The sequence below is a fragment of the Cucurbita pepo genome, chromosome LG02 (genome assembly GCF_002806865.2).
Source record: "Cucurbita pepo subsp. pepo cultivar mu-cu-16 chromosome LG02, ASM280686v2, whole genome shotgun sequence".
NCBI lineage: Eukaryota > Viridiplantae > Streptophyta > Magnoliopsida > Cucurbitales > Cucurbitaceae > Cucurbita > Cucurbita pepo.
In genome coordinates this window covers 372,849-400,287 of record NC_036639.1, presented here as the reverse complement: position 1 = coordinate 400,287, position 27,439 = coordinate 372,849, and the positions used below count along the sequence as shown (strand labels likewise).

The following is a 27,439-nucleotide window of genomic DNA, read 5'->3' as shown; positions in this document are numbered from 1 at the left end:
TAAAATTGAAAATAAATGAAAATAAAAGGGGCAGCTTTTGTTGAAGTAATTTCCATATTTATTATTTAATTGGTGAAGTCTGATGTCCTACGCAGTACGCCCTCCCTTGGCTACGGCTACGGCTACCACTTTGACACGCGCCTCCACATCTTAATTCCTAACCGTCCGATCATTAAATCGTTATAAAGTTTTTTACTTTTTCAAGAAATGTGTACTCTGATTGTGGTCCCCACCCACATGGGCTTCCAGAAAGTCGAAGGTTTTTTTTTTTTTTTTTTTTTTTTTTTTTTTTTTTTTTNTGTCCCTCTCATATTTCCCCAACTTTCAAATTATTTACAAATTTCCAATAAATTAATCACCCATAAATTACCACAAAAAATACATACATTTTTTAATTTCTAATCGGGTTGCCTCCTCTCCTTTCAAATACTTTATATAATATTTAGGAAAAAGATTTGGACTTTAATAATCATTATTATTACTTTAATTAAAAGTTTTCTTTTTTATTTTTAATTTTAGATATATATATATATATATATATATAGAGAGAGAGAGAGAGAGAGAGAGAGAGAGAGAGAGTTAGGGAGAGGAGAAAACGTTGGCCCGTGACAGAACATTCCATGTCGTTCAGTTTTAACGGCAAAAAACGGTTGAGTTAATCGAGATTTGGGCAAACGTCGGCGACATGGAAAATTTAAACACAAGCCCAACGGACAAAACCCTTAAAATCAGCGACTAACCAAAAGGGGACAAAAAACCAGCCCAGATCGCTACTCACTGTGATTGACTCAAATTTCCATTTCCCCAAACTAATTTTACTTACATTTTCAGTCATACGGAATCGTGGGTTCTTCTTCCCTTTCAATTTCTCCATCAACTATGAAATAAAATGAAGAAAAATGGAGAAGAACATAACAATATTATATGGCAGAGAAGCAGAGAAGCAGCTTCATCATTTTGGCCGGCCTAAAAAGGAGAAAAGAAAATGAAAAAAAGGAGAAAAGAAAATGAAAAAAAGGAGAAATATAATAAGAGTTCATCGAAGGGTGGATGTTAGGGACTGAAAGAAGTGTTCATCGCAGGGAATGGTGAGGCCCATGTCATGATCGAACCCAAATTCATCAGCTGCTTGTTGGAGCAAGATTTGGAACTGTGGGTGATTCAAATATGTGATGGGGACAATGTGTCTGCTTCGATTTTCTCCTACGTACACCACGAAATGGCCCTTGGGGACGTCCAAAGGGAGGCCCTGTTCGTCGTACTGCTGCTGCTTCTTCCCCAAGCTGGAGCAGCGCTTCAGCATCTGCTTCAGCACTGCGGTCTGTGGCATTTTGGTGGACTTTCTGATGGCCATTTTGGTTGGGGAGATACAAAAAACAACGAAGAAGAGAGGAAAGTGGAGGTGGGAAAGAAGATGGGATGTTTTGGGGTATTTATGGAGGGAGAGAAACAGAGGAAACAGAGAAAGAAAGGGTTAATGGTTATAATGGTTAGTGATTTAGTGTGGGGTAAATGACAGAGCACGGGTGTTTTGGGAGAAGTGAATCTCATGTTTGCACCCCAAACGGCCCACCCTTTCATTTTCCTACTCTTTCTCCTCTCCTTTTCCACAACTTACCTCCCTCCCCCTCCAAATTTTGACTAAACTCGATCCCTTCGCAACATCATTTTTTTAATACCCTCTACTACTACCCAAAAAAAAAGTCCTATGTAATTGTACTTCCGAGAGTAGCTCAATTCCAACCAGACTTTTAAATTAGTACCTTTTGCAATTGACTCTATAATGTGAGTCCCAGAGTAGCTCGATTCCAATAAGACTTTCAAACTAGTACCTTTTGTAATTGACTCTATATCTTTTTCAATAGACATGGGTTTTTCGATCAAGTTTTGAATGCTTTTCTAGTCCGGTCATTCCAGTGAAGCCTTCTTAAAGCTTTTAAACATGCATAACTGAAAACAATATTGTAGCGTTGGTTGATTAAGTCGAGGAGATTCTTCTTTCCTTAGAAGGAAAAAGAATGATATATTATTGAATAGCTTTAATGTTTTGGGGTGCCCCCATATTGAATTACATCCATCCATACCTTTGCCCAAATCTTAATCCAGATATTTCCTTGCTTTGCTTTTAATACATTTTATATCCACATCTTCTTCCCCCCACACACCATTTACAACAAAATCATGATTTGATATTGAAACTTCATTAGAGACACCAAAAGCTTCAATCATAAAATAAAGCAAACAGAGAAATAAAGAGAACACAGGTCAATGTCAGGGGAAATGGTTTGACTTCTGGAAAATAATAATAATAAAAAGTATTATATTTGTTATGGAAGAAATGATTGACATAAATAGTGTATAGTATATAGTATATAGTATATAGTATAGTGGTGTTTATAATTATTGTTACAGGACCAGGTTGTACAAGATTTTGATACGGAAAGGAAAAGAATACATTAATAATAAAGTGTATGTGTTTAGGAAGTACCCTCCTCCATGTCCTCTCTGCCTTTCAACTTCACAACATTCAAACACAAACTATTATTTATGTTCAATTCCAACACTTGGTTTGTTTTCAAGTGGGTCTTCTGTGTTTTCCTTTTATACATAATAATTTCTCAAAACTTTTCTTTCATATAATTCAAGGCTGACTTGGCGGATTAATGATCATCCTTATCTTCAATAAGGTCGGAGTTTAGGAGAGAAATTAATTACATATAGCTGGGGCTGGGGAAGGTCAAAGTGGTTGACTTGAAATGGGAAAATATTGGGAAGAAAAGGTGAATGATTGAAGAAACTACTGGGGTTGGGGTTGGGGTCGGCCTTCTCCTCCACGTTGTGTGAAGGAAATTGGGTTTGGCATTTAGCTTAGAGGGAACATAAAAACAGAGCAACAATGGTAATGGGGTGTATTATTATGACACCGAAAGGCAGGCGCTTGGGAAGCCATTTTGTATGTGTGTAAATAGAAGAAAGTGACAGGATTTTGGTAACGGGAATCACATGAGCTCCACGTTAGGTTTGTCCCTGGTTTTCATGGGGTTCCTTCCTGACAGTGGATTTTGGGGGAAGTTTTTTGAAGCACTTTTTTTGGAGGGAAGCTCAAACACGATTGGTGATTGAATATAAATGGGACACATCTCAAATTGCTTAAAAAGCTGATGCCGATCACTCCCAGGATTTGCACTTCCCTTTCTCCTTCATACCCTAACCATTTCTCCTTTCTCCCTCACTAAAAGTACTTTCCGGATGTACCTAAAATCTCTCCCTTTTCCTTTTCCTTTCCCTTTCCCTTCTTTCTTTCTTTATTCACAAACCCCTCCCTAAATAACACATACAACTAACTGCCTAACCTCGACTAAGATTCGTTCAGCTATGTTCATATTGGCAATTAATTTAAACCATTATATCATCTCACAAGTGAAGAAACAATTCACTGTTACAACCATATCTTAAAGACATTAGAAAGGATAAGGATTCCAAACCAGCATAAAAAAAAACCGAGAATAGAACAAAGCTTTCGCTATCCACAATTGAAGTTGCATTCTGTTCTTCTACTCAATCCCCGGCAGCTTCCTCAGACTAATTCATTTCAACTCAAACTATCTTCCTAAACTGACAATGCTGGTTGCTGCGATGTCGCATCTTCGGCCTGCAAGCTCTTGTAGTAGTTCACCAACACCTTCCATCCGCCGGGGCACATGAAACCGTCGGGAGGGTTCTCGCCGGTCCTTGCGAAAGTTCGCATCTAAAGTACGACATATGGACAAAAAGGTTCAAACAACTTAGATACTATATGTCATGATGACATCCTGTCCAAACAGAACTCTGCTTTTACCTTTGTTCCGGAGATGAAGAGGAAATCTTTTGCTCGTGAAGGGTCGAAGAACGCCATCTCCTTTGCCACAGTATCATATGCAGCCACCTGCGGTCGAGGGGGTGTTAAAACGCAGAGGGAGGGTGGAAAAGTGGGAAAAGGAGAAGGGAAGGTCACTGAGATACTGACCTTGAAGGGCAATATGTTTAGCTTCTCAAGCCCAGGGGCCATACTTAAGACCTTCTTGCCATGGTCTGGATCATATAGATCTCTCTTCTCTGTTGGGTGCCCCATTCCAGCAGGGTCTCGACCAACAATGTAGAAATTTGCACCTGCGTTGATCCTTGCTTTAGCATGCCATTGTACTTCAGTAGGACCGGCGTAATGCATCGGTGACGGGAAAATGGACACGATGGTTGTTTCGGGGTCAAGGACTCCATCTTCTAAAACCTAAACACATAGAAAGTCTCTTAAGTAACATAAACTAAGCAGGCCAGAATAGCAATGATCTTACTTTTTGAATGTACAAAATAGAGCATGCTTGTAAACTGAATGATGTTATTGGAAAACTATTGATATGATAAACAAACCTTGCTATGTTGCTCCATTCGAACATCCAATGGCACATCATCTGCTTTTGTAAAACCTCCCAAAGGATGAAGCAATAGAATTGGATTCTTGTAACCCATGTCGAGAAGTCGTTTACGTGTATCGTTCATTAACAAAGCGTGTCCATTATGCACAGGGTTCCTCAACTGGAAGGCGAAAACAGCATCGGCCTGACGCCTATCGAACTCTTGTCGTAGCTGTTTCGGAGAGAGCCTATAATGATCAAGTCCATCGTTGTATTTGATGGGGTTTATTACCTCAAGATCTCCACCAATGAGCCAGTTTCCAGCATTTGTAATGACTTCATCAACATATGGCAGCCCTGGTGCAGTTGTTCCCCAAGTTCTAGCTATTCTCTCTTCCTTGTTATGCTTGAATATCTCAATGCTGAAAAACCACATAATTTGGCTTCAGTTTGATTACATAGTTCTTGGTCTCAATGTTCAAATGAAAAGAAAGTTTCCAGAAGACTCCATCATAAAGGCATAAATATATGAATCAGAACATGAACAACATTAGGCGTTTGAATTTGTAAACTCCGCAATCTAAGATCATCACGATGGTCAGCTTTGTTTTGGAGTTCAGATAACCAGAGATTTTGTTATAAACGAGATTGCAGAGCATAATAAAATATTATCCCTCATGATCAACCCAGTTGCTGCGAGCAAGTGGAAGAGTATGACTATTAATATTATATATCAACATATCTCGGGATTTAAATAATTAGGATTATGTCATATCATATTCGCTATTCCAAAAGAGGAATTGATCGCTTGAATTGTTGGTGGCCAACTAAAAGAAGGCCCAAACGAAGGGTGGAAAAGAAAACAACTCTTTTTTGCAGATCAAAACATCAAAGAAAAATCCACAAAACGCCATTTCCATCTACAGTGACCTCGAAGATCGAAGGGATTAAATAAACAAAACTAACCTGCGAAGAATGCCGACCAAATCTCCATTGGGACCGAGCAACCCCACATTGGGTGAGGACCCAATTTGTTCCTTAACATCGTCGCCGATGGCAAGAACAATGGGAAGCGACATGTTGACAAGAGACCCATCTTTAATTTTCAAGCAATTGAAATGCAAACTCTGCAAATACTCCTCCTCTCGCATGAACCCTTTCAATGGGCTCGCCCATCCTTCACTAATGACATGAACCCACTCGAGATCAATTCGGGTCAATTTCACCTTCGGCAATGATTCGGCCTCCAAAACCCTCGAAGCCCTTTCACTCTCGGGCACAATCAACTCGACAACAGCCCCACCATCAGGCTCGATCAGCGAGCACTTGATCGAAGAGCGCAGAGAACGAGGCGAATAGCCCTGCATTGCGGGTTTAAACCCCAAAGACTCAGAAACGTAAATGGGTTTGGATTTAATCTTGGTATAGTAAGTGGCAACGGGTACAGGTGTTCTTTTTATTGTAGTTTGGAGGGTATTGAGGCTGATTTGGGGAGAAGTGGCGAGGTGGAGCTTAGCGACTAGAGACATCTTCGGTTGAAACGGGAAATTCCGGAGATGGGTTTTGAAATTGCCAAAATAGTATTGAAGGTCCGACGAAAATGGAGAAATGGGGTGGGTGAATCTATGAGAAGTGAGAACAAGAACATGGCTGAAGGGGAAAGGGAGGTGAAAAGGCAACCAAGATAAGTGGCTCGTCTCTACAGATCCACACGTTTGTTTGTGGCCCTTTGCGCATAGGGAGGGTGGCTTTGGTTGTGGCTAATCGTCTCTCCCTGCGGTTTGAAAACACTGCTGCTTGTGGCTGTGATGATAGGCCCAAACCCCACCAACGATTCTTCTTCGACAGCAACGCGCAGAACAATTCTCGTTTACGAATGTTTTTGAGCGGCCCCACGCGATTGGCTCCAAAGTATTCTCATAAATCTATTCCTTTTACCCATTTTTATCACCCACAAGACCTGATTCAAAGACGATTTATACCCTAAATCTTTTTCAACTTTTTGCATTAATATAAATATTATAGGACTATTTTCTATTTTTTTTTTCCTTCAAAATTAATTTATTTTATTTTCTTCTTTTAAAAAAACTAGTTTACTAAATAAATAATTAAATTATGGGGGAACTAAAACAGAAAGTATTTTCTTGGATGCTTGCAACCTAATTAGTCAGCACAAAATTCGAAGCGAATAATAAGTATTGTTTTTTTCTAAAGAAAAAGCAAGATTATTTTATGAAACATCAGCCTTTTCAGAATAAAGTTAATTTAAAAAATAAAAATAAAAAACTCGTGATGTGACACTTCAAAATATGAACGTCATTAATTTCCTGGCCCAAAAAGTGGGACACGAATGGGCTAAAACTTTGGGCTGATCTCCGTAGTCCGGACATTGGCCCATTTCATGTGATGGACCAACTAGTTTTTGGGCTTGGGCCGCATCATGAGCCCAAAAATAGCAAGGAGCGGGCTATGTGTATAAAAGATTGTATGGATTTTATGATTTTGATAATTGACAAATAATTGGGATAATTAAAACTAATTAATCAATTCATTGTGTCCACGTGTATTGCCTAATCCAGAAAGTCAATAATTTCTTATAATTTAAAGAAGAAAGAGGGTGATGCAGCGAAGATGATGGGCCAAAGATTCAAATCTGGGGCATTCAATAATACACTTTTTATTTGATTTTTGATTGAGTTGACTAGGCATGGACACATCAATTATTTGACGGATGAATTTGGTCGAATTTGAGCTGGAACGCCACGTGTGCAGCTCACACCCGACAATCCACCAACGTAACAATGTAACAATGCTTCATATTTTATCTTATATTTTTTTAATATATAAATTAAATCGCTTTTTGCCACCACTGCCACGCTTTTACACGTATACTTATCCAATTATAATGGGTATTTAAGAAACATTATAGGGTCGTTAGGAGACTGCCTTCGGTTGGGTTACAATCACTCAACTGTTCATATAGTCGATTCTAATGGCCATATATAATATTTATTTTCCCTTTTTTTTATATTTTAATGTCACATTGGAAGATACGGATTAGATCATAGTTTATAATGTGACGCACGGTGGAGATTGTACATTATATTAAAAAAATAATTAAACGAATCTTGTGTAATGATAAGACTTGGATTCGGCTACTCATGGGTGAACACAAAATTTAATTTAATTATAAAGAAATGGGGAAAATGGGTATTGAAATGAAGCTGGAGGACCCATCAAGATAAAAGCCGTGTTGGAGCGGAGTGATGTCGTTTTAGGACAATGCTTTGCAGACAATTTCAACGTGAATTTCGTTGTTTATAAATATTAGTATTTTTTTACACGACAGCAGAAAGAAATATTATATATTTTAAGAGATGTGATATGTCGGGGGTGTTTAATTATTATTGGGGTATAAATTAAATGGGGAGCCCGGTTCTTTTATTCTCAAACGATGGAAACTCAAGTGTTTGAAACAAACACAAAGTCCAGATTTAAACGAATTTGTGTGTTCTGTGGTAGCAGCCCTGGCAAGAACCCGAGCTATCAACTCGGCGCTCTTCAACTAGCTCAACAACTGGTACGTTGTCGTCGCTTTAACTTAAGTTGACAGATTATGATAAACTTAGAGAAGTATTAATGAAAGTGCAGGTGGAAAGAAACATTGACTTGGTTTATGGAGGAGGCAGCATTGGCCTGATGGGTTTAGTCTCCCAAGCTGTGCATGATGGCGGTTGCCACGTGTTAGGGTAACTTTTCTTTACACTGGACATCAATTTATGGTTTTAACAAGATGCTGAGATTAACAAAACAGAGGCGATGATTTGGGTTTTGGTTTCAGTGTGATTCCAAGGACGCTGATGTTAAGAGAGGTAAATTAATTATTGAAGAAAATATGGATAGGATAGTTCTGAGATTTTAAGGTTGTGGAATATGAATATGTAAGAAGTAATATTTTCAGCTGACCGGAGAAACTGTGGGAGAAGTGAGGCCTGTGTCGGGCATGCACCAACGAAAAGCAGAGATGGCTAAACAAGCGGACGCGTTCATTGCCCTGCCAGGTCGCTTTCCTTATGATATCCTCATCCTTGAATCTGTCGGGTGTCCCTCTATTACAGAGTTTAGTGGTCTTATGATGTGTGCTTGGCAGGTGGGTATGGCACTTTAGAGGAGCTTCTGGAGGTCATAACTTGGGCTCAACTTGGAATCCACCACAAACCCGTGTGATAACCAACACTTTTGTTTTTTGTATTTTTTTTTTTTTCCTTTTAAAGTTACTTTAAGTTCAATCAGTGGACGCTGAATTTGATTGTATTGTATGATATAGGTGGGGCTGTTGAACGTGGACGGCTATTACAATGCGCTTCTTTCGTTCATTGACAAAGCCGTGGCAGAAGGTTTTATCACACCAGCTGCCCGTAACATTATTGTTTCCGCTCAGACTGCCCACGAACTCATGTGCAAGCTTGAGGTACATTTCCTATATCGCCTACACGTGGGGAAGATCTACTACTTGGGTCCCCACAGGAATTAGCCTAGTCCAAATGGAACTGAGATTGGTCTTCTTTTTTTGTTTGACTTTGACTAAGGATTACAAACCAAAGCACTGCGGAGTTGCCGGCTGGGTATGATCGGTAGATGGACGAACAAATGGGTTTCATACAAAATCAGATATTGCCCGCTGACTTAGTCTCATTTATTTCGACACTCGAAAGAATAAAAAAATAAAAAGAAAGAAACAAAATTCTGTTTGTGCTTTGTGCTTTTGACACCAGAGCAGTTGTTTCTAGTTAGCTGTATTAGGATTTGTGTAGAAATATGTTTTGACATCGTGTTTTGATTGGAACGATTATGTATGTATGGACCACTAGTAAGAAATCGTTGATTTTTGAATACCTAAGTTCTGCGCGGACTGCACAAGGTCATGCCCGTCATGAATGCAAGGTGGCGAATAAGAAATTTGGTATTAACCCATCACCGAAAATGTCCTATGTCCAAAAATCAATGCTACCCAACACTTACTACTAAAGCTAGTCTTCGTGATTCAGACGTTGTTGCTGCTGACATGCAACTAGTGAAGATGGTCCTGGAGGTAAAGAGCTTGAACTAACATTGATTTTTATTTCTGAATTGGTAGATCTATTCAACTCAATTCAGCTGGTGAACTTGTAAATATGTCTGTAGATGGTGGAACCAAATGATCTATAATTGAAGGGAATTCGCTCATACTATATTTGGAGTGGCCTTTATGATTAAAGTACTGATTTTGATGGAAAGTACCTATTTTATAAGTGGCATCATCTCATACACCTTTTAATTTGGAATCAATTAAAATGAAACGCGGTGGTTGCGACCACTAAGTCCAAATTTGGAGTGGACGGAAGAATTTTGCAAGTCCATCCAAAAAACTGGCATCTTTTTAGCCTGCCACTATGAGAGCAGCATCAATGGACTCGACTTTAAAACTTTTGAAATACAAAATTATTAGCCCTCCCAATGTTGAGGATAAGGATGCATAAAGAATGAACGTTTTAAGAGCCACCCTAAGTCGCCATTGACATCTGTAAAGTTGAAATAATAGGCAAACTGAGGCATCAGACATCAACTTTGTCAATAGCCATTTGGAACCTTTCATACCAAATCAAATCATCTTGTCAGCAACAATAAACCGAACAGACGAGGCAACAACAAGTTTCAATATATATAACTCCAATAAAGAATTACTCATAATTGTTTGGGAAAGGTGCCAAAACAGCTCGGTTCACTTCACACATCAGATACACGGTTAATTTTACTGTGCGGCTTCACTTTTGTTAGAGGATAGGCAAACGCTCACTTGCAAGAGGTACTAACACTCTCAGCACAAATAAATGGCAAGCTACAAAACATAAAACGATCACAAATTTGGATAATAGAATATAAATATATACCAGCTGCATTAGGTGAAGGATTGCAATGCTGAGGAGGTGGTCACTAAACTCGATAGCAGGCCCACGACCAGAGCGCTGTTGTATGTGCTTGGTTCCCCTTGCATGGAATTGTTTCGTGAGTCAATATATGACTCATTAAGGAAGGGCCCGCCTACAAGAGCTCCATAAGCTATATTTGGGTTTGGTTTGGTCGAGAGGAGCCACTTAAACCCATCTTTACATTTGGTTGTGGCATCAGTTGGGATTGACGCACCTCTGTGGTGGACATACTGTGGAAATTTGTCACCATATCCCACCAGATAGCTCATTTTCATAGGATTGTTGCCCAACACATAATCAGCCTGGAAATAGATGTGTCCAACTTAAAATCAATAGGACTACCTTCACTCGAGAAGTATATGTTGCTTGTGCTAAATAAAGAGTTAGCTTACCTGAGATTTGGCAAAATTTCTTAGATCTGCTGGTGTGTAGGTCTCCCCACTGCAAGAAAATTTTGCAGTTCTGGAGGTAAGCATGTAATCACTGTAAAGGGAAGCTAAGAATGCTGAAGACACAGGATGCTGCAGAGCGTTCCATTCACTGACCCATATGAGACCATCTGTACCAGAAACGTCCTTGAATAAATTAAGAAGTTCAGGAGGCAATACTAGCTACAATCTTGCTAATTCGAGGAGTGACATGAAATCTCATTTTATGAAGTCATTACACAATTGAAGAAACTACTTACCATCTGTTCTGCTGCTTGTTGCGGTTGGAGACTCTGGGATTAGGCCACACATGACAGCTTCGGCTGTTTTCTTGTAAACTTGAACCGACTTTGAAACACCTTCGGAGCCAAAGAAGTTTAAGCGAGACAATAAAACCTGCATAGACATTGCAGAGTAGTGACAAGGTTAAGATGTTATTGACTTGATTCCAAACAGAGTTACAAAGGTAAGGAAATCCCCTGTTAAGCAGTCGATGGTAATAATAACGAGATAATATGGTTAGGCAGGAAATTGACAGCTTGTTATGTCTAAGCCTAGAGCATATGACTTGAGTTAAAACAACGATCTAAACTTTTGCCTCTCATCAAGGTTCAACCAATAGTTCAGACGTTCCTATTCCCCTTTGTTATATTATTCACTATTAGCTTTTAGATACAATGGGAACTGGGATTCAGTTAGGCTGTAAACCGTATACAGCTACAATGATTTCAGAAGAAACATATCCAATGGAAAGAATGTTGAAGCAAAAAGCTTTTGTTTGGCTCAAACTTTAGCTAATCTCATCAATATTTCTTTTTGGTGGCAACTGACATTTATAAGATTTCACATTTGACCACATAGATAGGAATCTATCGCCAAGTTAAAGAGATACATACTTGGGTTGCTGCATGCTTGTCATCCCAACTAAACCAGGTGGGGCTTCCCCATTTTGCATACAATTTCCCATTGTCTCCAGACACATAATTAAGGTAGGTTTCATCCTCTGTTGCATGATACAGCCAGCTCGCAGCCCATAGAAGTTCATCTCCATATCCTGTTGAATTGTAGTAGGTTTGGACTTTAGGAATGCTGACACTGTACAAACCTCGATGCTCATCGGCAAAAGAAAACAATTCCTCAGCATGCTTAAGAAGCAAGTCTGAATAGGTGGGATCAGTTTTCTTGTACACAAGAGATGCTGAAGCCATAGCTGCAGCGGTTTCTGCTGCTACATCTGTTCCTGGAAAAGAGGCATTGATCATCGTGAGTGGCCTCTTCCCAGTCATGGTTTCAGGCCTATCCCAACAGGCATGGTCTATATCAGGATCCCCGACCTGCAAAGTATCACCAATAGATTATATGATTGTCATTTAATGCACAACTCACAAAACAATTGAAGAGATTCAAGCACACAAAAGCGATAATGTGAGTAAACAAGCGTCATTACCTGAATGTAAAGCACGTTTTCTGAAGGATGAGCATTAATAAGATAGTCAGTAATCCACTTTAGAGAATCTTTGGCAGGATCCAATTGACCCACGACGTCCATCTGATCTCCATACTCGAGGATAGACCAAGATAACACTGTTGCAGTAAAAGCCATTGGGAAACCAAACTTGATATGATCCCCAGCGTCATACATCCCCTTAGATAGATCCAATTTCGCTTCAGTTCCATCTTTCAACCCCGAATCCCCTCTCCAAGAAATTGTGTTATCTACCAACTTCCCAGCTGCAAATAGACCAATAAGTTTGTACTAAATTCATGTAACTAACAAACAAAACATTGCGACAAAAATGAAATCTCTTGTGCAGGCACTTTTCCGTACTATCTCCAGTCCTTGGCAAGGTCCAAGGCACTACAGTCCACATTGTAAATTGAATAGTTGCCAAACATTTACTCTTAAAGATTTCTAGGTGCTTAGCATTTGAATCCAGAAAACAGAAACACAAAATATCAATCAGAAATGAGAATGAGATATTACACTTCTGCACATCGAAAAACTTCATGGCTATTTTGAGAGCATCGGAATATTTCTTCACGATTGCGCCAGGGGGGCCCGGAACTGGAGCAGGCTCATCATCAGAGTGACTCGACTTCTTCTTGACTGCAAATACTATAGCACCAGCGATCAAACCAAGAATCACCAACACCAGAAACCATCCACAAAATCCTCTAGACCTCGATTTCTCTCCCATTTCGCGCAGTACAAAGCAGCCTCGTAAATGCAACGCTCAGATGAGTCAAATAACCAAGATCCAGCTCAAGCACAATACATTGAAACGATGGGGAACTTCGCAATAGGTCACCAGGGTAGGTGGAAATCTGGAGTCCTCGGGAAATGGAACCGCTAGAAAAAGACCCAAAACTCTGCAGCTGAATAGAACCTATCAGTCAAGATCTGTCCGCTTTTTGCCTTTGATTAACTAGTGGAACTGTGATTAAGGAAATGATTGGCTAAGATTGGAAGTTGAATGAACAAAGCCTAATTAAAGAAATCGGGGATGTTGGATCTGGGCCTGAAGAAGAAGAAAAAGGAATGGAATCGTATTGTAGAGATGAATTTATTGTGCAAGAAAGGTGCCTGTCACCGACAAATTTGTTTCGACGCGGGACAATACCAGATTTCACCATTTATAAAATCGTGGATTATTGGTTGTTGGCTGTATCGCTATCAGCCTTTTTCATTACAGACAAGGTTGACGGACGGACAGATTGAGGAGCGTGAAACACACGCTCCGTCGGTTATGGGGGTCTCCCTATTAAATTGGTTGGCCAGACTGTACACCAAAACTGTTTTCTATGGCCCTATTGGGTGCTTCCTGTGGTTTTGGATATCCTGCTACAGACCCACCACTCATCAATTGCCTGCCTGCCAGTAGGATATCTGTTAAATGGGCCGTCCTTTCTCAGCCCATATGGCCCAAAAGCCCAGTCTGGATTGTTCTGGCCCAAGGTTGGGGGGTCCCGACTGAGAAAGTGAGAGTGACAGAGCGTAAAATTGAAGGGTAATGGAGCCCACCCCACCACCACGTGCCTCTCCTCTCACTTTGAACGCAAGCTATCCTGAAGGGCAAGGTCCCCCCCCACTCCCTCTTTTTGCTTTAACTTACTGGATCATAGCAGGCCCATTACTAGAGCTGTGTGTGTGTGTATGTGTGTGACTGAAGACGAATAAATTCTCGTGGGAATCTTAATTTTTATTCAATCAATGTATTTGTTAAAGCCATAGACTAACGAAAAAGAGAGCAAAGGCTAAGGTCGTGTAATGGGCCCATACACCCTCCTTCTCACGTGCTCTCTTCTTATTAGATTCTTATCTTTGTTTCAACTCATGGGACATACATTTTTTATTGTACGCCTCCCGGGAGAGTGGGAACAACGGAAAAGATGAAAAAATATTGTCTTTTTTTCTGGGTCCCTAAATGTTAATTATTTTTAATGAGAGGGTCCAACGTGTTTTCAATTTACTTTTTTTAACACTCAATAATTTGCCACCTCGTCCTTCCCTTCGCTCCTACTAATATCATTCCTATCACTCTATAGCGACGCTTATCGGTCACATTTGCTCATAATTCTCATCAATCTCTTGGATTCACGATTTTTTTTTTTTTTTTTTTTTTTTTTTTTNCACTTCGATTCATGAATCTATTGAATTAATTTGGTTCATCTTCCATATTGGTACGTGAATCATCTTGATTCATATATGAGAATTAGTATTGCTGTACTTATATAATAATTTGTCTTGCATTACTATTTTATATTTCACTAGAAGCAATCGAGAAAAACTTTGCCGGAAAGATTTTGTAGTTTGAGAGTGTGAGAGATATACTTTGTAAACAATTTGATTATAGTAATTGGTTATCACTCGTGGATGTATGAAATTTTTTTCTCTTCGAACCATGTAAATTTTTGTGTCTTTTTGTTTATTTGTTGTTTGTGGGCGTGTAAGTGAGATTGATTTTGCTTCCACTTACGCTGCAACAATTAGTATCAACATCATATTTTGATTGTGGTATTTGGTACGACAATGTTCACTCACCTACTTACCAATTAACTTATGACATTAAAATAGAAATTTATTTTTAGGGTTGTTAATAAAATTGTGAAAACGGCGGCTAAACGGTAAAGTTGCTGTGAGGTTGACGCCGCTGCATACCCTGCGGGTGTGGTTATGGCTGTTGTTGATATCGTTTTCCACGTAATGAAGTAGAGAAAAAGAAATAAAAATAAAAATAAAAAGGAGCGTACGCTCCCTCCGGCTCCGTGATACCAGAAATGCAGAAATGACTAATTAGAGAGCCGTTTGATTCGAAATGAACGGTGATTAAGGGATGAAGTTTATACCATTATTGTCCTTGTGTACACACATTCCAAAGCGTCTTTCCATAATAATACGATTTTTATGGAAATCAAAGCGGGTTTTATTAGCGAAATGAAGTTCGCCGAACCAAATATCCGATTGGTGTAAGAATTTCAAACGCGCTCTCTCGCTGTCTCGCTCTCTCGCACTCGTCTCTCCATCTTTATCACTTCCTCTGCTTTTCCAACGGTCCGCCGAGGCATTTTGGCGGTGCCGATCGCTGATTTGTCTCTCCGCCGTCGATCTCCGACTCTCACTCTACGATTCTCCTCTATCCACTGCCTCGAGCCAGCTTTTGCAGACTTTTGATTTTTCTCGTATTCGTCGATTCTTTGATTTTGTCTCAAGGTAATAATCACTAGCTACTAATCTCTTTCTCTTTCGTTCTCATTTTGTCTCTTGAACCTAAGGTTTTGTTATGTTTTCCTTTATTTCTGCCATCGAGATTTGTTTAGACTTCAGAATGTTCGCTTGAGGTGCTTGATGTTTTGTTTTATTAGGTCTCCGTAGTTATCTTATTCTTATTTCTAGGTGTTTCTGGTCCTAGACTGATAATGTTCGGGGATTTACTTTATTCTTTGGAATTTGGATACTGTTTTCTTGTGGTTGTTCGGAAGATGCTCATGACGCTTTGTTATCCCCTAAATTTCAAGTTCCGAGCATTGTAGTCCTAAAATTTATTGTGCGATGGCCTTTGATGAAGTTAAGTTGCGACTTCATTGTGCAGAAAGGTAGAAACGCTGCGTTTGGTTTGATATGGCCTGCTAATGGCAAGGGCATACAGCATTTTACGCACTGAATAGACTGAATTTTTCTTCTCATTTTAAGCTTTATTGATTGTTTTATTTGTTTCATTATTCACATTCATAGCCGGCTTCTATGAAGCGATAAGCATTTTTAGAAGATTATGCGTGAAGGATGCATCGCAGTTTGCTGGAACTTTTATGAGATTCTCAACGAGGAATGTTTTGGTGTCTTTCTATCTTTTTGTTCTTTGTGGTATAATTTGGAATTTTGTTTAATTAACTGATTTTATTGGTTTCTATAGAAGCGTAAGAACATACATCAATTGATCATAGTTCAACAAACAGATATTATTTGTCTGGAACTCTTCAATTTTTTGATTCCTTGTTAGTCCTTGTGATCTACTTTCAATTTGATTGTACAATTTTCTCTCATTATTTAACATACTTCACTACTAGCTTTACTAAAATCTATCTATGACCCTTCTAATTTAACCATAACTGATGTCTAAATTTTGTTAGGCATTCAAGATGATTGGCTCCTTTCTTACTAGAGGTCTCGTGTAAGTCTATTTGATAATAATTTGCTTGCATCGGTAATAATACAGATTATCCTGTGGTATTAATATATATTTTGTCAATCTGTTGACAGGATGATTTTTGGCTATGCTTATCCTGCATATGAGTGCTATAAAACTGTTGAAATGAACAAGCCAGAAATTGAGCAACTTCGCTTTTGGTGCCAATACTGGTATGCGATAATATTTCTTTTGCATCAGTTGTCTTTAATAAAATTCTGAGCATCAACATTGATTGGCTTTCCTTTTGGTTTCAGGATTTTAGTGGCTGTTTTGACTGTTTGTGAGAGGATTGGAGATGCATTCATTTCATGGTAGGGAATTGGATGAAGATATTGTTGATACGATGCCATTCTTTTTTATTTAGTTGTTTGGTCTAGGACTCCGTTGATTCCTCATAGTTAGTTGGCCTTTACTTGTGAATTATAAATTTTTAATAATATTATTATTATTTTCACTTGTGCAGGGTTCCTATGTATAGTGAAGCTAAATTGGCTTTCTACATATATCTCTGGTACCCCAAAACAAAAGTAAGGAATCAGAATCTGGAATTTAGGCTTTTCTCTTTCTTGCGCTCACTCCTGGGCCACCTTCTTTCTGAAATCACTTATCTTCTTCCTAATAACTTTTCATTTGTCAGGGAACAACTTATGTATATGATTCCTTCTTTAGACCATATGTAGCAAAGCATGAGACAGATATTGACCAAAATTTATTGGAACTAAGGACCAGAGCGGGTGATATTGCTGTTATCTATTGGCAGAGAGCTGCAAGCTATGGCCAGACAAGGGTATACGAGATCTTGCAATATGTTGCTGCACAATCAACAGCTAAGCCTCACAAGACTCAGGTATATTTGCAGATAAATTTAATTAGATCAAAATCGTCATACTATCGTTCATATTTTAGTTCTAAATTGGTGTTTTATTGAGTGATATGGAAAAAAAAAAATAGTACTGCAATTCTGTTGTCTGTTATAATGACCTGGTTTCTTGCTGCGTGTAATGATTTGTATCTTATTCTTCAGGCCAGGATTATGCAATGTGAAATGATTTTATGTTATGTAAAGAAGCAGCCTTACATTTCTTTACGCATCGCTCTCATTACATGCGCATCTGATATTTGTTTATCTAGTGCATGTGGACGATCGAACTTGCATTAGAAAATAGTTTTGGCGGTTCTCGAAGTACCTATATCTACTTATTTCTCTTAAATTGCAGAAACAGCCCGCAGTAGCGAAGGCGAAGGTTTCACCAGACAATGTGACATCAAAAGGCACTGGTGCCACTACTAATCAAGTGCTAATTGATCCGTCGTCATCCCCATCTTCAAGTCAACAAAAAGATGTAGCTGAAGAGGTGGGTGTTTCACAAGTTTCAAAACTGAAAACCACATTTGAAGTTCCTAGTAGTCCGAAAGTGTCAAAACCGTCAAAAACCACAGTTGAAGTTCCTCATACTCCAAAAGGCTTGAAACCATCAACCTCAGTCAACGTTCCTAGTACTCCGAAAGCAGCTGCAGCAGCATCTGAACCAGCCAGTAGCAACAGCCAATCTGAACCGGAGCCAATGCTGCTGATTGAACAAGCGCCAGCTTCAGTGGACGAGAATGGAAATCCTCCCCCTAAAGAGACCGTCATAGAAGAACCCACAAAAGTAATTCGCCCACGTTTGAGAAAAACCCGTTCAAGTGCTGCTGCTAACCGTTGAAAAGGGAATGGGAGCAATGTTTCTGAATCTCAGTTTCCCCTCTTAGAAAGCAGAATGGAACAATGAGTACTGATTTGCCGATCCCGGCATTCATGTAAATTTGTTGTTTCTATTCCAATTTTATTTTCTCTTTATTTTTCTGGACGGTGGCCGGTGGGGTGGTCTAGGGTTAGCATATGGTGCGGTTCTTGTCAAAATTCCATGGCATAATTTCAATGTTCGCATAAATCTTTACTTGGCTATAGTTGAATTCAGGACTTCCGTCGGAAATGCTTTTTGCACAACAGATGGTTTGGGTTAAATCTTTTCCTTCGATCAGTTAAATTGGATTCTATTGACAAGTTTCCTTTTCTACTCTCCTTTGAATGGTTTCTTAATTATTCCTTACCAAGTGGATAAAGAAAAGGTATTTTGATGAAGGGCTATAAACTTAATGAAAAGTAGTTGAAAAGATGTCTAATATATTCAGGCATAAAATGCTAAAGCATTCGGCTCCACCAACACATTAATTAATTAATAAAGTTAATCATTTTTAACAATATTTCCACTATTATTATTATTTTTTATTTTTTAAATCCCATCCCCAAGAGCTTTTTGGGATTAATACAACTTTCCTAATCCTATCCCTAAGTAAGTTCTACGAAAACTTTGCTTTGGACTTCTTGTTGCGGGTGAGATTTTATTATTAACTATTAATTCAATTGGAAAATCATGGTTTTGAGTGTTAGGTGAAATTATATTAACGTTGCACCCACCTGCCCCCGTAACCAATTATTGACAATCAATTCATTGTTTGGTTTTTAAGAAATATTTGCGAACTTATTATCATCCGAACTAAAACCTTGTTACTTTGATTTTGAAATAATTTGAATACTCACTTGTAGTTTTGATTTATTTATTTATTTATTATTATTATTACTATTCTTGTTTTTTAAACAAAAATCTAGGGACTAGTGTTGTTAGCCCTCTTCCACGCAATGCACTTGCATCAGTATTGATGTTACCAACGTTGTGAACACATGCTTTTAAGTTCTTATCGTGTTGATGCAGAGACCACGCATATAGTCGACACATAATGAATTATACCAATCTGTTTCTAGTTGACTGTAAGAGATTGTGAATCAAAGCAAGAAAGTGAATTTGGGTTGAATTAATGCAATTGCAGGCCCAAATATTTTTTGTTAGAAAAGATTGAACACCAAACCTTTGCTAAAATATATGATTTCAAATTAGACACACGTGACATGCTTAGGCATATTGGAACAATTTCCAAAATTTGAGATTCATGGGCATTTCAATTTATTAGCGATATCATATTATTCAATTCATCTAATAAATAATAAATAAATGAATAAAGCTTCAGTTAGCCTCCACGTGGCTTTCATAAACCTTTATTGCTTTGCAGCTTATCTGTCATCTACATTTATTTAATTAATGATGGGTTTGGTGATTGAAATTTAATCAGTGTCTGTGTGGACACTGACTCATATAATAATGAGACCATTTTGTAAAATTAATGAGAATCAGGAAATTAATATTGTATTTTAAAGTTTATATAATTAGGATATTAATTTGGATTAATGACACAAAAAAGCTGAGATCATGATATGAGAGCAGAACATGAAGAATCTTAATAAAACCAAACAGCATGGGGACAACATCTGCGCAATATTGGGCACTTCGTTTCATGTCTTGTAGTTGTTTTTATATGTTGTCTGTTTTACCCTTATTCACTTCAGAAATTAGGCTTTTATCCGGTGAATCAAATTATAACAAATGTATCTCAAATTCATAAGCCCATACCCCTTTCCATATTTATCATCTTATTATATTATTCAAATTCGAATATGTTTCTTCACACTCCGGAAGAACCCTACTTTTTCATACATTAAAACACGTCTAGTAAATATCGATTTTCATACCCTTGTAAGAAATATTTTGTTCCTCTTTCCAATTAATGTAGGGTCTCACAATCTACCTCGTGGGGTCAGCGTTCTTACCGACTCTCATACCATTTGTAATAGCTCAAGCTCACTCCCGGCAGATACTGTCTTTTTTGAGCTTTCCTTTCACGGTTTTAAAATGTTAAGGCGAGTATTCCACATTCTTATAAAAAAATATTTCGTTCCCCTTTTCAATCCAAGTGGATCTCGTAGGATTGATATTAAACTCTTGAGCTTGTTCATTCACCAATGGAATATTTAGAGAGAGAGAGAGACAATAGATGGAAGCCCCACACTCTCTTATTACATTTCTTGGATCTCTCCCTCTCCATTTCATTTAACACCTTCTATAACTCTCTCTCTCTCTCTTCCTGAGAAAAAAAGAGAAACTTTCATTACTTTCATGGCACTCTCAACTTCCTTAGCAATAAACGCAGAGAAAAGCAGAAAAATGAAACCCATCAACACTAAACGCAGAAAAAAGCACCAAAACCCACCTCCCTCCCAACCGCCGCCGCCGCCGCCGACCTCTGCCCAATCTTCATGGGACCAAATCAAGAACCTCATCACTTGCAAGCAGGTGCGTCTAAATTTCATAGCTTACCCCTACATTTCATAAATTACAGATTCATATTCTTTTGCCTTTTATTTCTTTTTTTTTTTCTTCAATTAGAAATGTGTTAATTTTATGTGTTTTCTTGTCTGAAAATATTAAACTAAACTTAATCTTTTTATTTACGTTCTTATTAGGTGGAGGCTACGAGAGTTCACGAGCCGACAAAACGCTCGCCGGCGAATTTGAAGTTGGTTTCTTCTTGCAGCTCCATTTGTAGGTTTAGAGACGTGGTCCATGGCAACGCCAAAATTGTTCACAGACCCGACAACTCACCGGAAACCAGCTCCCTCGGACAGGAAACTAGGTTACTCACTACAAAAGCTACAAACGGTTCATCGTCTCGTTCTTTGTCAGCTCCGACCAGAACCAAAAACGGTGCTTCTGCTTCATACTCCTCCTCCTCCTCCTCCTCTAGAGGATTACAATTACGAAAGCTTTCTGGGTGTTATGAATGCCACACCATCATTGAACCTAGCCGGTATTTTGTAACGGTCCCGCTCAAGCACAATGCTAGTTGATATTGTCTTTTTTAGACTTTCTAGATTGAGATTTCAACGCGAATTATTATTTAATTATAAATTAAAATAAGAGTTAAAATTGGAGTTGAATTTCAGGTACCCGATTCCGAGGAGTTCTATTTGCCCTTGTCCTCAATGTGGAGAGATGTTCCCCAAGATGGAAAGCTTAGAGCTTCACCAAGCGGTTCGCCACGCTGGTATTTTTCCAAATTCTTTTTATGGGTTATTTTAAAAGGGTAAATAGAAAATTGTATAAAAAATCGCTTTCGTGGCCATCGGGTTTTGCCTTCACTCATACACCACTGCTGACGGGGTGTAAATGCTCTTTAATATTCCATTTACAGCTGTGTTCTTGACGGATGACGTGTCATGTTTTGATTCTTTGCGTTAAAGAGTCTTACTTGGTGTATAAACCTGCACGACCGTTGACTCCACCGACACAAAAATGTATGTGTCAAATCATATCCATTAATTTTGTTTGTTTATTTGTCTTTTTAGTTTCGGAGTTGGGTCCTGACGATTCGGGTCGAAACATCGTGGAGATCATTTTCAAATCAAGCTGGCTCAAAATAGACCGTCCAATTTGCAAGATCGAACGGATATTAAAGGTCCACAATACCCAACGCACCATCCAACGGTTTGAAGACTGCCGCGATGCAGTGAAGACACGTGCGCTCGCCTGCGCTAGAAAAAACCCGCGGTGTGCGGCTGACGGTAATGAGCTGTTGCGGTTCCATTGTAGCGAGTTGTTGTGTGACCTCGGCTCACGTGGCTCAACCGGCCTGTGTGGCTCGATTCCCGGCTGCCGTGTCTGCAGCGTTATCCGTCATGGATTCCAGTGCAAGCCCGGTGAACCCGCTGGCGTACGAACCACTGCCAGTAGCGGTAGGGCCCATGATTCGTTCGAATGCGGCGATGGACGGCGGCGGGCGATGTTGGTGTGCCGTGTCATCGCCGGAAGAGTGAAGCGGATCGCGGAGGATTTGTCGGCCGCAGCGGTGGAGGAGGAGAATTTGTCGGCGGCGGCTGCCTCTTACGACTCCGTTTCACGACAGTCCGGGAAGTATTCGAATCTCGAGGAGTTGATCATTTTCAATCCAAAGGCTATCCTTCCTTGTTTCGTCGTGATCTACGAAGCCCTCCAAACCTAATTAACGACGTCGTTTAATTAGTTCGTTTTCTTTTTCTTAGTTTTATTACGTCAGACAGTTGACAACTATAAGGTTTAGTTAGCATTTTTTTTTTTTAGTCTTTAAATTTAAATAATTTTAATTTAACTTTTTTATTATACTATTTTTGTTGGTGGATATTAAATGTGGGTTATAGTAAGCTTATGTAGTATGTTATAATTTTAGTAAATGGAGTGAATCATTTCATGTTTGACTCTAATTTTGATTTAATAAGTCAACACCATTCTAACTTAAATAATGTCATCAGCCGGTTAAACTGCAATTAAAGATATTAACTTTTTAGTGTTGAGTCATACTGATTCAATAACGAAGGTAAATAGTTCTAAGATTTCTTCCTCTCTCAATAAAATTACTTCTATTATTAATAGATCCGTATCTACTCAAGCTTGAAGTATACTTGTGAAACCATCAATTTCTTATATGTATAAATTGCGAATATGGGCTCCACACAAAAGGTCTCGAACATCAAAGCATTGCACCGTAAAGTTGCCCTCCCTAGCACTTAGTTTTATCAAAATTGTGAAATGGGTCACAAACTTATCATTCTTGGAATATTTTGGTTAAAAAGCTTTTATTTGTTGCTCAAATTGGAATGCTTCATTGAATGGAACCCATACTATAATTAGTGAGAGGATTAAAGAAAATTATCTTTTAAAGCTGGTTTTGATGAATTTGTTTTAAAGGGAAATGATTTGAGCACATGGAGAGTTGGGGCAGCATCTTTTCTTGCTCTGATTATGCTCTGCAAAGCTTGGCCCATACAAACCCCTTATTCTAAATATCTATACAAATCTATGTATTATATAACTCACCAACCCACATCCAGCAGGAACCCCTCTTGGTCACCGGATTTACACAATATGCAAAGCTCTAAATCCCCTCAACTTACTCTAATTGCTGCCTCTTCCAAACCTCTAAACTTCTCTTCCATGAACCTCTTTCATCAAATCCGTAAGATGCTTGTGCGGTTCGTGTCCTCGTTTCCATCTCGAGTGTCGTCGTCGTTGTCGAAACGAAGATCGAGCTACGACAGGTCGTTTGATCCACCCAAAACGTCATGCAGTTCATATTACTCTTCCCATTCTCACTATGATGAAGCTATTGCTGATTGTATCGAGTTTTTCAACAAGTCGTCGCAAGATGGAGTTTTTGAAACTCAAAAATCAAATTCTTTGGTATGATACGTTGAGCAAGCTAAATAATATCTCTCCAACTTGATAAGAAGAAACCATTGTTGAAGAGATATTTGTTTGTTTGTTATAATGTTTGAGTAAAAATTGGTTCATATGTGTCTTTTTTGTTGCATTTATTTATTTTATTGAGCAAACGAAAGGGGCGTAGATTGAACTCGAGAACTTGAGCTCAAACTAACCCAACCTGAATTGTAAGGATTGGATTGAGTTAGATAGCATCTTGAGTTGGGTCGAGTTGAGACTTGAGTCCTGAGGCCAAGCCCAACTCGAACTCCACAATGTGTAAATTTATATGCACGGAATTTCTTATTACAAGACCAACTTAAGAAATTCAACGTCAAACTGTTCGGTTACAATCCTGTCTGTCTGAAATTTTTTCACTTATTTTCTTACAAGGAGACTCATATCTAATTGTTGTAATTTCATGATGGGCTTAATTTCCTTTTTTCTTGGAAAACATGCCGGAAATGAGAGGCATTAATCTGTTCTTGATCTTATTCTTCTTCTCTCTTTTAAGAGACGAGAGCCTCTCAAACTTCTCGACGCCGGCGGTCGGCGGAGTGTCAACCTGAGAAACGGCGGTCGGCGGGTGGGCAAAAGTGACATAGCGTTTCTTTTGAAATTCCATTGAATCGGCCTCTACAACTTTCACATCTGCGACTTCCTCAAATTCTCGTTGCTTTAAAAGTTGAAGCTGTTTTTTAGTGTTCTCAAGCTCTTCTTGGAGGGATGAGAGGCAATGAGCCATTGCCATGCTTTCTTCTTTGGCCTTCTCCAGGCTTTGCTTTGTTTCTTCTAGTTCAGCTGCAACACTCCCTAGCTTCAACTGCCCCTTCATCATTTCTCTATGCTCTCCCCCATTCATCTTTACATTAAAAACCCAACCTTTATAATCAAAATTCACTACTTTCTAATCCAAAAATTTACCTTCATTTAGGATATATATCTTCCTTCAATTCAAAGCAAACCATATAATAAAATATCATTTTGTCACATCATCCCAGTACCAAATTTCAATATTCTATCAGTAAATTATTGGGTAAGTAAAGAATTTTCGAACAATTCAAGAAAAGATAAAAACTTTGAAAATCAAGAGAGAGGTAAAATTTTCACATCAGTTTATTACTGCAAGAACTAAGAAGTAATTGGAGCAGTAGAAAAGAAAGGGTAAGAAGAGAAGACCTGTTTAAGGTTGTTGGTGGTATAGATCAGTTCTCCGGCTAAAACCTTGTCACCGAACAAAGTAACAGCTTCTTTGACAGAACCAAATGGCTTTCTTGTATCGATCTCTGCCCTTTTCACTCTCACGCCGCCATTTTCCATGTTCAAATGGAGACAGACAAACAAACAAAAAAACACCCAATTAACTAAAGGGGTTTCTGATCTAGAAATTTGAAACAAAACAAAACAAAGAAACAGCCTTTAATTTTGTTCCAACTTCCGAAGAGAAAGAGGATTGAAGAATTGGGTAATGGAGGAAGAAAAACAGAGAAGAAAGAGATATGGGAGTTTATATTATTATTTAGGCAGTAGCAAGTACTACCAAAGCTTCGTTTCTTGGCTTCCAAGTTTGTGGAATTGTGTTAAATTTTGAGGTAAAAGAGAGTGACAGTTGAACAGTTATACATAATATCCAAACTATACTTTATATGTCTACCAAAATTGCTTGTAATTGAAGTCAGAGGTGGTGGGGGCTTGTTTCTTCCCCTTTTGAACTTAGTAAGCTACTGCTATGTACTCACTTTAATCAACATTTCCTTACCACACTCCTTAAAACCTTCTCATCTGTTCCTGTTTATTGTGTTGTTGAATCTGTTTCCCCAATGTAGATTTGTTGGGGTGGTCTTGTTGTGAAGCCTATATTTGGATATCTATGATGTCAAGCGTAACATCATCATCGTAGAACCAACAACACTGTCTAAGGACACTTGTGCCTGCCACCATGTGTGCTCATAGCAGGGACAAACATAGTAGTTTTCTGAAGTGCCCACTGGAACTGGAACTGGAACGCATCCACAGGATGAGATCCCACGTCAGTTGAGGAGGAGAACGAAACACCTTTTATAAGGGTGTGGAAACATTTCCTTGCAGATGCATTTTAAGAACTTTGAGGGGAAAAGGGAAAGTCCAAAAGGACAATATCTGCTAGCGGTGAGTTTGGGCCGTTACAGACCGTGAGCTTAGCAGGTTCTGCATTCCCTCTTGCAGATTTGCTACCTCGATGATAATTGGCACCTCGGATCACAAGCTTCCCCGCAATTTGTAAGAGACTCAGATTTCAATCGCTAACATCTGTAACAGCTCTAATACCATTTGTAACAGCTCAAGAGCCCATCACTAATAGAGATTGTCGTTTTGGCCCGTTACATATAGCCGTCAAGCTCATGGTTTTAAACACATCAACTAGGGAGAGATTTTCACACCCTTATAAGGAATGTTTTGTTTCCCTCTCCAACCGATGTGAGATCTCACAATCCACCCCCATGGAGGGCCAACATCCTCGTTGGCACACCGCTTGGTCTCTAGCTCTAATATTATTTGTAACATCTCAAGCCCACCACTAGCGGATATTGTCCGTTTTGGCCTGTTACGTATCACCGTAAGCCTCATGGTTTTAAAATACATCTGCTAGGGAGAGGTTTCCACGCCCTTACAAGGAATATTTCGTTTCCTTCTCCAACCGATATGAGATTTCACACTGGATTACTTGGACATTGGTCAAAAGTGTGTTTCTCTCCACAACATACACAAGATTCAACTACCGATTGAGTTATTACAGCTGCTACCTCGACTGATATCTCCATGTTTCATATGCAAGAGGTGTCTGTTTATAGGGGGGAAATTTTAGGAAGGGAATAAAGTAAAGTAACCGGGAAAGTTAGGTAAATCTTTCAGGTTGAGATGGATATCTATAATGTTACATGGCTAGTTATGTGGTAGATGGGCTCTTAGCTTGGATTATAATTGGTTGATATGAAGACATTGCCTCTGTTCTCATAACGCAGCTGTGAGCAATTTTGAGGATAGATATCTTTTGTCATCATCTCATGTGTGGTTCAGAACATTGTACCATTCAGAAGTGTTGACAAGAGTACATGAGAGCCCACCTTAAGCTCGTCTCAGTGAAGAATACAAGTGAAGGTCCAGTTATCTAAACCCTTCTTTACTCTCAATTATTAGAGGATTATTTGAGAGGCCCTACTCCAACATTTCGTAATCAACTCTTTGTTCTTTATACTGAACACATATTTTCAATCTTTAGTAGTGTTTGTTGCTTTCCTTGTAGAAGTTTCGCTTTGTACAAAAGATAATTATAGCACCAATACGTGGTTGGTTCATTGCATAATCCGTCAGTTTCCCTATCACAATTCCGCCACTAACATCTCAAACCATATTCATTTGGGTACATAAATCAGAAAGTGAACTTACTTTGATTGAAAATTACACATTCAAAAATCTGCATGATTCCACATATTTCTATTCCAGATATTTCTACCCTTCTTACCGCCTAAGCTTACTATTAGTAGATATTGTCCACTTTAGCTCGTTATGTATCGTCCTCAGCCTCACGATTTTAAAATGCGTCTGCTATAAAGAGCTTTCCACACCCTTATAAAAAAAATGTTTCGTTCTCCTCTCTAACGGATGTGAGATCTCACAATCCACCCACTTGAGGGTTCAATGTCTGACTTTGATACCATTTGTAACAGCCCCAACCCCACCGCTAGTCGATATTGTCCGCTTGGCTCGTTACGTATCGTCATTAGTCGCACCATTTTAAAACGTGTTTGCTAAGGA

At 38.9% G+C, this 27,439-nt stretch overlaps 7 protein-coding genes across 7 annotated transcripts; 3 read left to right on the top strand and 4 right to left on the bottom strand.

Annotated features, from left to right (window-relative positions):
• Positions 1-780: 780 nt before the first annotated feature.
• LOC111788992 (auxin-responsive protein SAUR50-like) lies at positions 781-1,535 on the bottom strand. Its single transcript, XM_023669601.1, has one exon. The coding sequence runs from the start codon at positions 1,352-1,354 to the stop codon at positions 1,037-1,039; it is 318 nt and encodes a 105-aa protein (XP_023525369.1). The 5' UTR covers positions 1,355-1,535; the 3' UTR covers positions 781-1,036.
• A 1,849-nt stretch (positions 1,536-3,384) lies between these two features.
• LOC111788990 (ATP sulfurylase 2) lies at positions 3,385-6,179 on the bottom strand. The gene is made up of 5 exons (XM_023669599.1): positions 5,358-6,179; positions 4,408-4,813; positions 4,007-4,267; positions 3,839-3,925; positions 3,385-3,748 (listed from the first exon to the last, which is right to left on the bottom strand). The coding sequence occupies exons 1-5, from the start codon at positions 5,918-5,920 to the stop codon at positions 3,611-3,613; spliced, it is 1,455 nt and encodes a 484-aa protein (XP_023525367.1). The 5' UTR covers positions 5,921-6,179; the 3' UTR covers positions 3,385-3,610.
• Positions 6,180-7,838: 1,659 nt separating this feature from the next.
• Positions 7,839-9,100, top strand: LOC111788991 (cytokinin riboside 5'-monophosphate phosphoribohydrolase LOG3-like). The gene is made up of 7 exons (XM_023669600.1): positions 7,839-7,971; positions 8,043-8,140; positions 8,233-8,263; positions 8,353-8,452; positions 8,542-8,612; positions 8,719-8,862; positions 8,981-9,100. Exons 1-7 carry the CDS (start codon positions 7,846-7,848, stop codon positions 9,020-9,022), a joined length of 612 nt encoding a protein of 203 aa, XP_023525368.1. The 5' UTR covers positions 7,839-7,845; the 3' UTR covers positions 9,023-9,100.
• A 966-nt stretch (positions 9,101-10,066) lies between these two features.
• LOC111788989 (endoglucanase 10-like) lies at positions 10,067-13,393 on the bottom strand. The gene is made up of 6 exons (XM_023669597.1): positions 12,773-13,393; positions 12,236-12,519; positions 11,685-12,122; positions 11,049-11,184; positions 10,753-10,919; positions 10,067-10,662 (listed from the first exon to the last, which is right to left on the bottom strand). Exons 1-6 carry the CDS (start codon positions 12,984-12,986, stop codon positions 10,330-10,332), a joined length of 1,572 nt encoding a protein of 523 aa, XP_023525365.1. The 5' UTR covers positions 12,987-13,393; the 3' UTR covers positions 10,067-10,329.
• A 1,791-nt stretch (positions 13,394-15,184) lies between these two features.
• LOC111788988 (HVA22-like protein i) lies at positions 15,185-18,499 on the top strand. Its single transcript, XM_023669596.1, has 7 exons — positions 15,185-15,499; positions 16,417-16,457; positions 16,547-16,645; positions 16,730-16,786; positions 16,939-17,002; positions 17,113-17,322; positions 17,693-18,499. Exons 2-7 carry the CDS (start codon positions 16,426-16,428, stop codon positions 18,179-18,181), a joined length of 951 nt encoding a protein of 316 aa, XP_023525364.1. The 5' UTR covers positions 15,185-15,499; positions 16,417-16,425; the 3' UTR covers positions 18,182-18,499.
• Positions 18,500-20,390: 1,891 nt separating this feature from the next.
• Positions 20,391-22,617, top strand: LOC111788987. Its single transcript, XM_023669595.1, has 4 exons — positions 20,391-20,704; positions 20,875-21,218; positions 21,355-21,455; positions 21,757-22,617. The coding sequence occupies exons 1-4, from the start codon at positions 20,528-20,530 to the stop codon at positions 22,407-22,409; spliced, it is 1,275 nt and encodes a 424-aa protein (XP_023525363.1). The 5' UTR covers positions 20,391-20,527; the 3' UTR covers positions 22,410-22,617.
• A 1,307-nt stretch (positions 22,618-23,924) lies between these two features.
• On the bottom strand, positions 23,925-25,158 carry LOC111788946 (WEB family protein At1g75720-like). The gene is made up of 2 exons (XM_023669537.1): positions 24,824-25,158; positions 23,925-24,506 (listed from the first exon to the last, which is right to left on the bottom strand). Exons 1-2 carry the CDS (start codon positions 24,962-24,964, stop codon positions 24,075-24,077), a joined length of 573 nt encoding a protein of 190 aa, XP_023525305.1. The 5' UTR covers positions 24,965-25,158; the 3' UTR covers positions 23,925-24,074.
• Positions 25,159-27,439: the final 2,281 nt, after the last annotated feature.

Bases quoted from the DNA above. Each gene is read 5' to 3' on its own strand.
- LOC111788990 (XM_023669599.1), bottom strand. From the start codon at position 5,920: ATGTCTCTAGTCGCTAAGCTCCACCTCGCCACTTCTCCCCAAATCAGC. The intron at 3,926-4,006 runs GTCAGTATCTCA...CCTCGACCGCAG, and splicing joins TAAACATATTGCCCTTCAAG to GTGGCTGCATATGATACTGT. The intron at 3,749-3,838 runs GTAAAAGCAGAG...GTCGTACTTTAG, and splicing joins TCTTCATCTCCGGAACAAAG to ATGCGAACTTTCGCAAGGAC.
- LOC111788989 (XM_023669597.1), bottom strand. From the start codon at position 12,986: ATGGGAGAGAAATCGAGGTCTAGAGGATTTTGTGGATGGTTTCTGGTG. The intron at 12,520-12,772 runs GTAATATCTCAT...GTCTATTTGCAG, and splicing joins GTTTTTCGATGTGCAGAAGT to CTGGGAAGTTGGTAGATAAC. The intron at 11,185-11,684 runs GTATGTATCTCT...ATGTCTATGCAG, and splicing joins ACAAGCATGCAGCAACCCAA to GTTTTATTGTCTCGCTTAAA.
- LOC111788992 (XM_023669601.1), bottom strand. From the start codon at position 1,354: ATGGCCATCAGAAAGTCCACCAAAATGCCACAGACCGCAGTGCTGAAG.
- LOC111788991 (XM_023669600.1), top strand. From the start codon at position 7,846: ATGGAAACTCAAGTGTTTGAAACAAACACAAAGTCCAGATTTAAACGA. The intron at 7,972-8,042 runs GTACGTTGTCGT...ATGAAAGTGCAG, and splicing joins TTCAACTAGCTCAACAACTG to GTGGAAAGAAACATTGACTT. The intron at 8,141-8,232 runs GTAACTTTTCTT...TTTTGGTTTCAG, and splicing joins GGCGGTTGCCACGTGTTAGG to TGTGATTCCAAGGACGCTGA.
- LOC111788987 (XM_023669595.1), top strand. From the start codon at position 20,528: ATGGCACTCTCAACTTCCTTAGCAATAAACGCAGAGAAAAGCAGAAAA. The intron at 20,705-20,874 runs GTGCGTCTAAAT...CGTTCTTATTAG, and splicing joins ACCTCATCACTTGCAAGCAG to GTGGAGGCTACGAGAGTTCA. The intron at 21,219-21,354 runs GTATTTTGTAAC...GTTGAATTTCAG, and splicing joins ACCATCATTGAACCTAGCCG to GTACCCGATTCCGAGGAGTT.
- LOC111788946 (XM_023669537.1), bottom strand. From the start codon at position 24,964: ATGGAAAATGGCGGCGTGAGAGTGAAAAGGGCAGAGATCGATACAAGA. The intron at 24,507-24,823 runs GTCTTCTCTTCT...TTTAATGTAAAG, and splicing joins CCACCAACAACCTTAAACAG to ATGAATGGGGGAGAGCATAG.
- LOC111788988 (XM_023669596.1), top strand. From the start codon at position 16,426: ATGATTGGCTCCTTTCTTACTAGAGGTCTCGT. The intron at 17,003-17,112 runs GTAAGGAATCAG...TTCATTTGTCAG, and splicing joins TCTGGTACCCCAAAACAAAA to GGAACAACTTATGTATATGA. The intron at 17,323-17,692 runs GTATATTTGCAG...CTTAAATTGCAG, and splicing joins CTAAGCCTCACAAGACTCAG to AAACAGCCCGCAGTAGCGAA.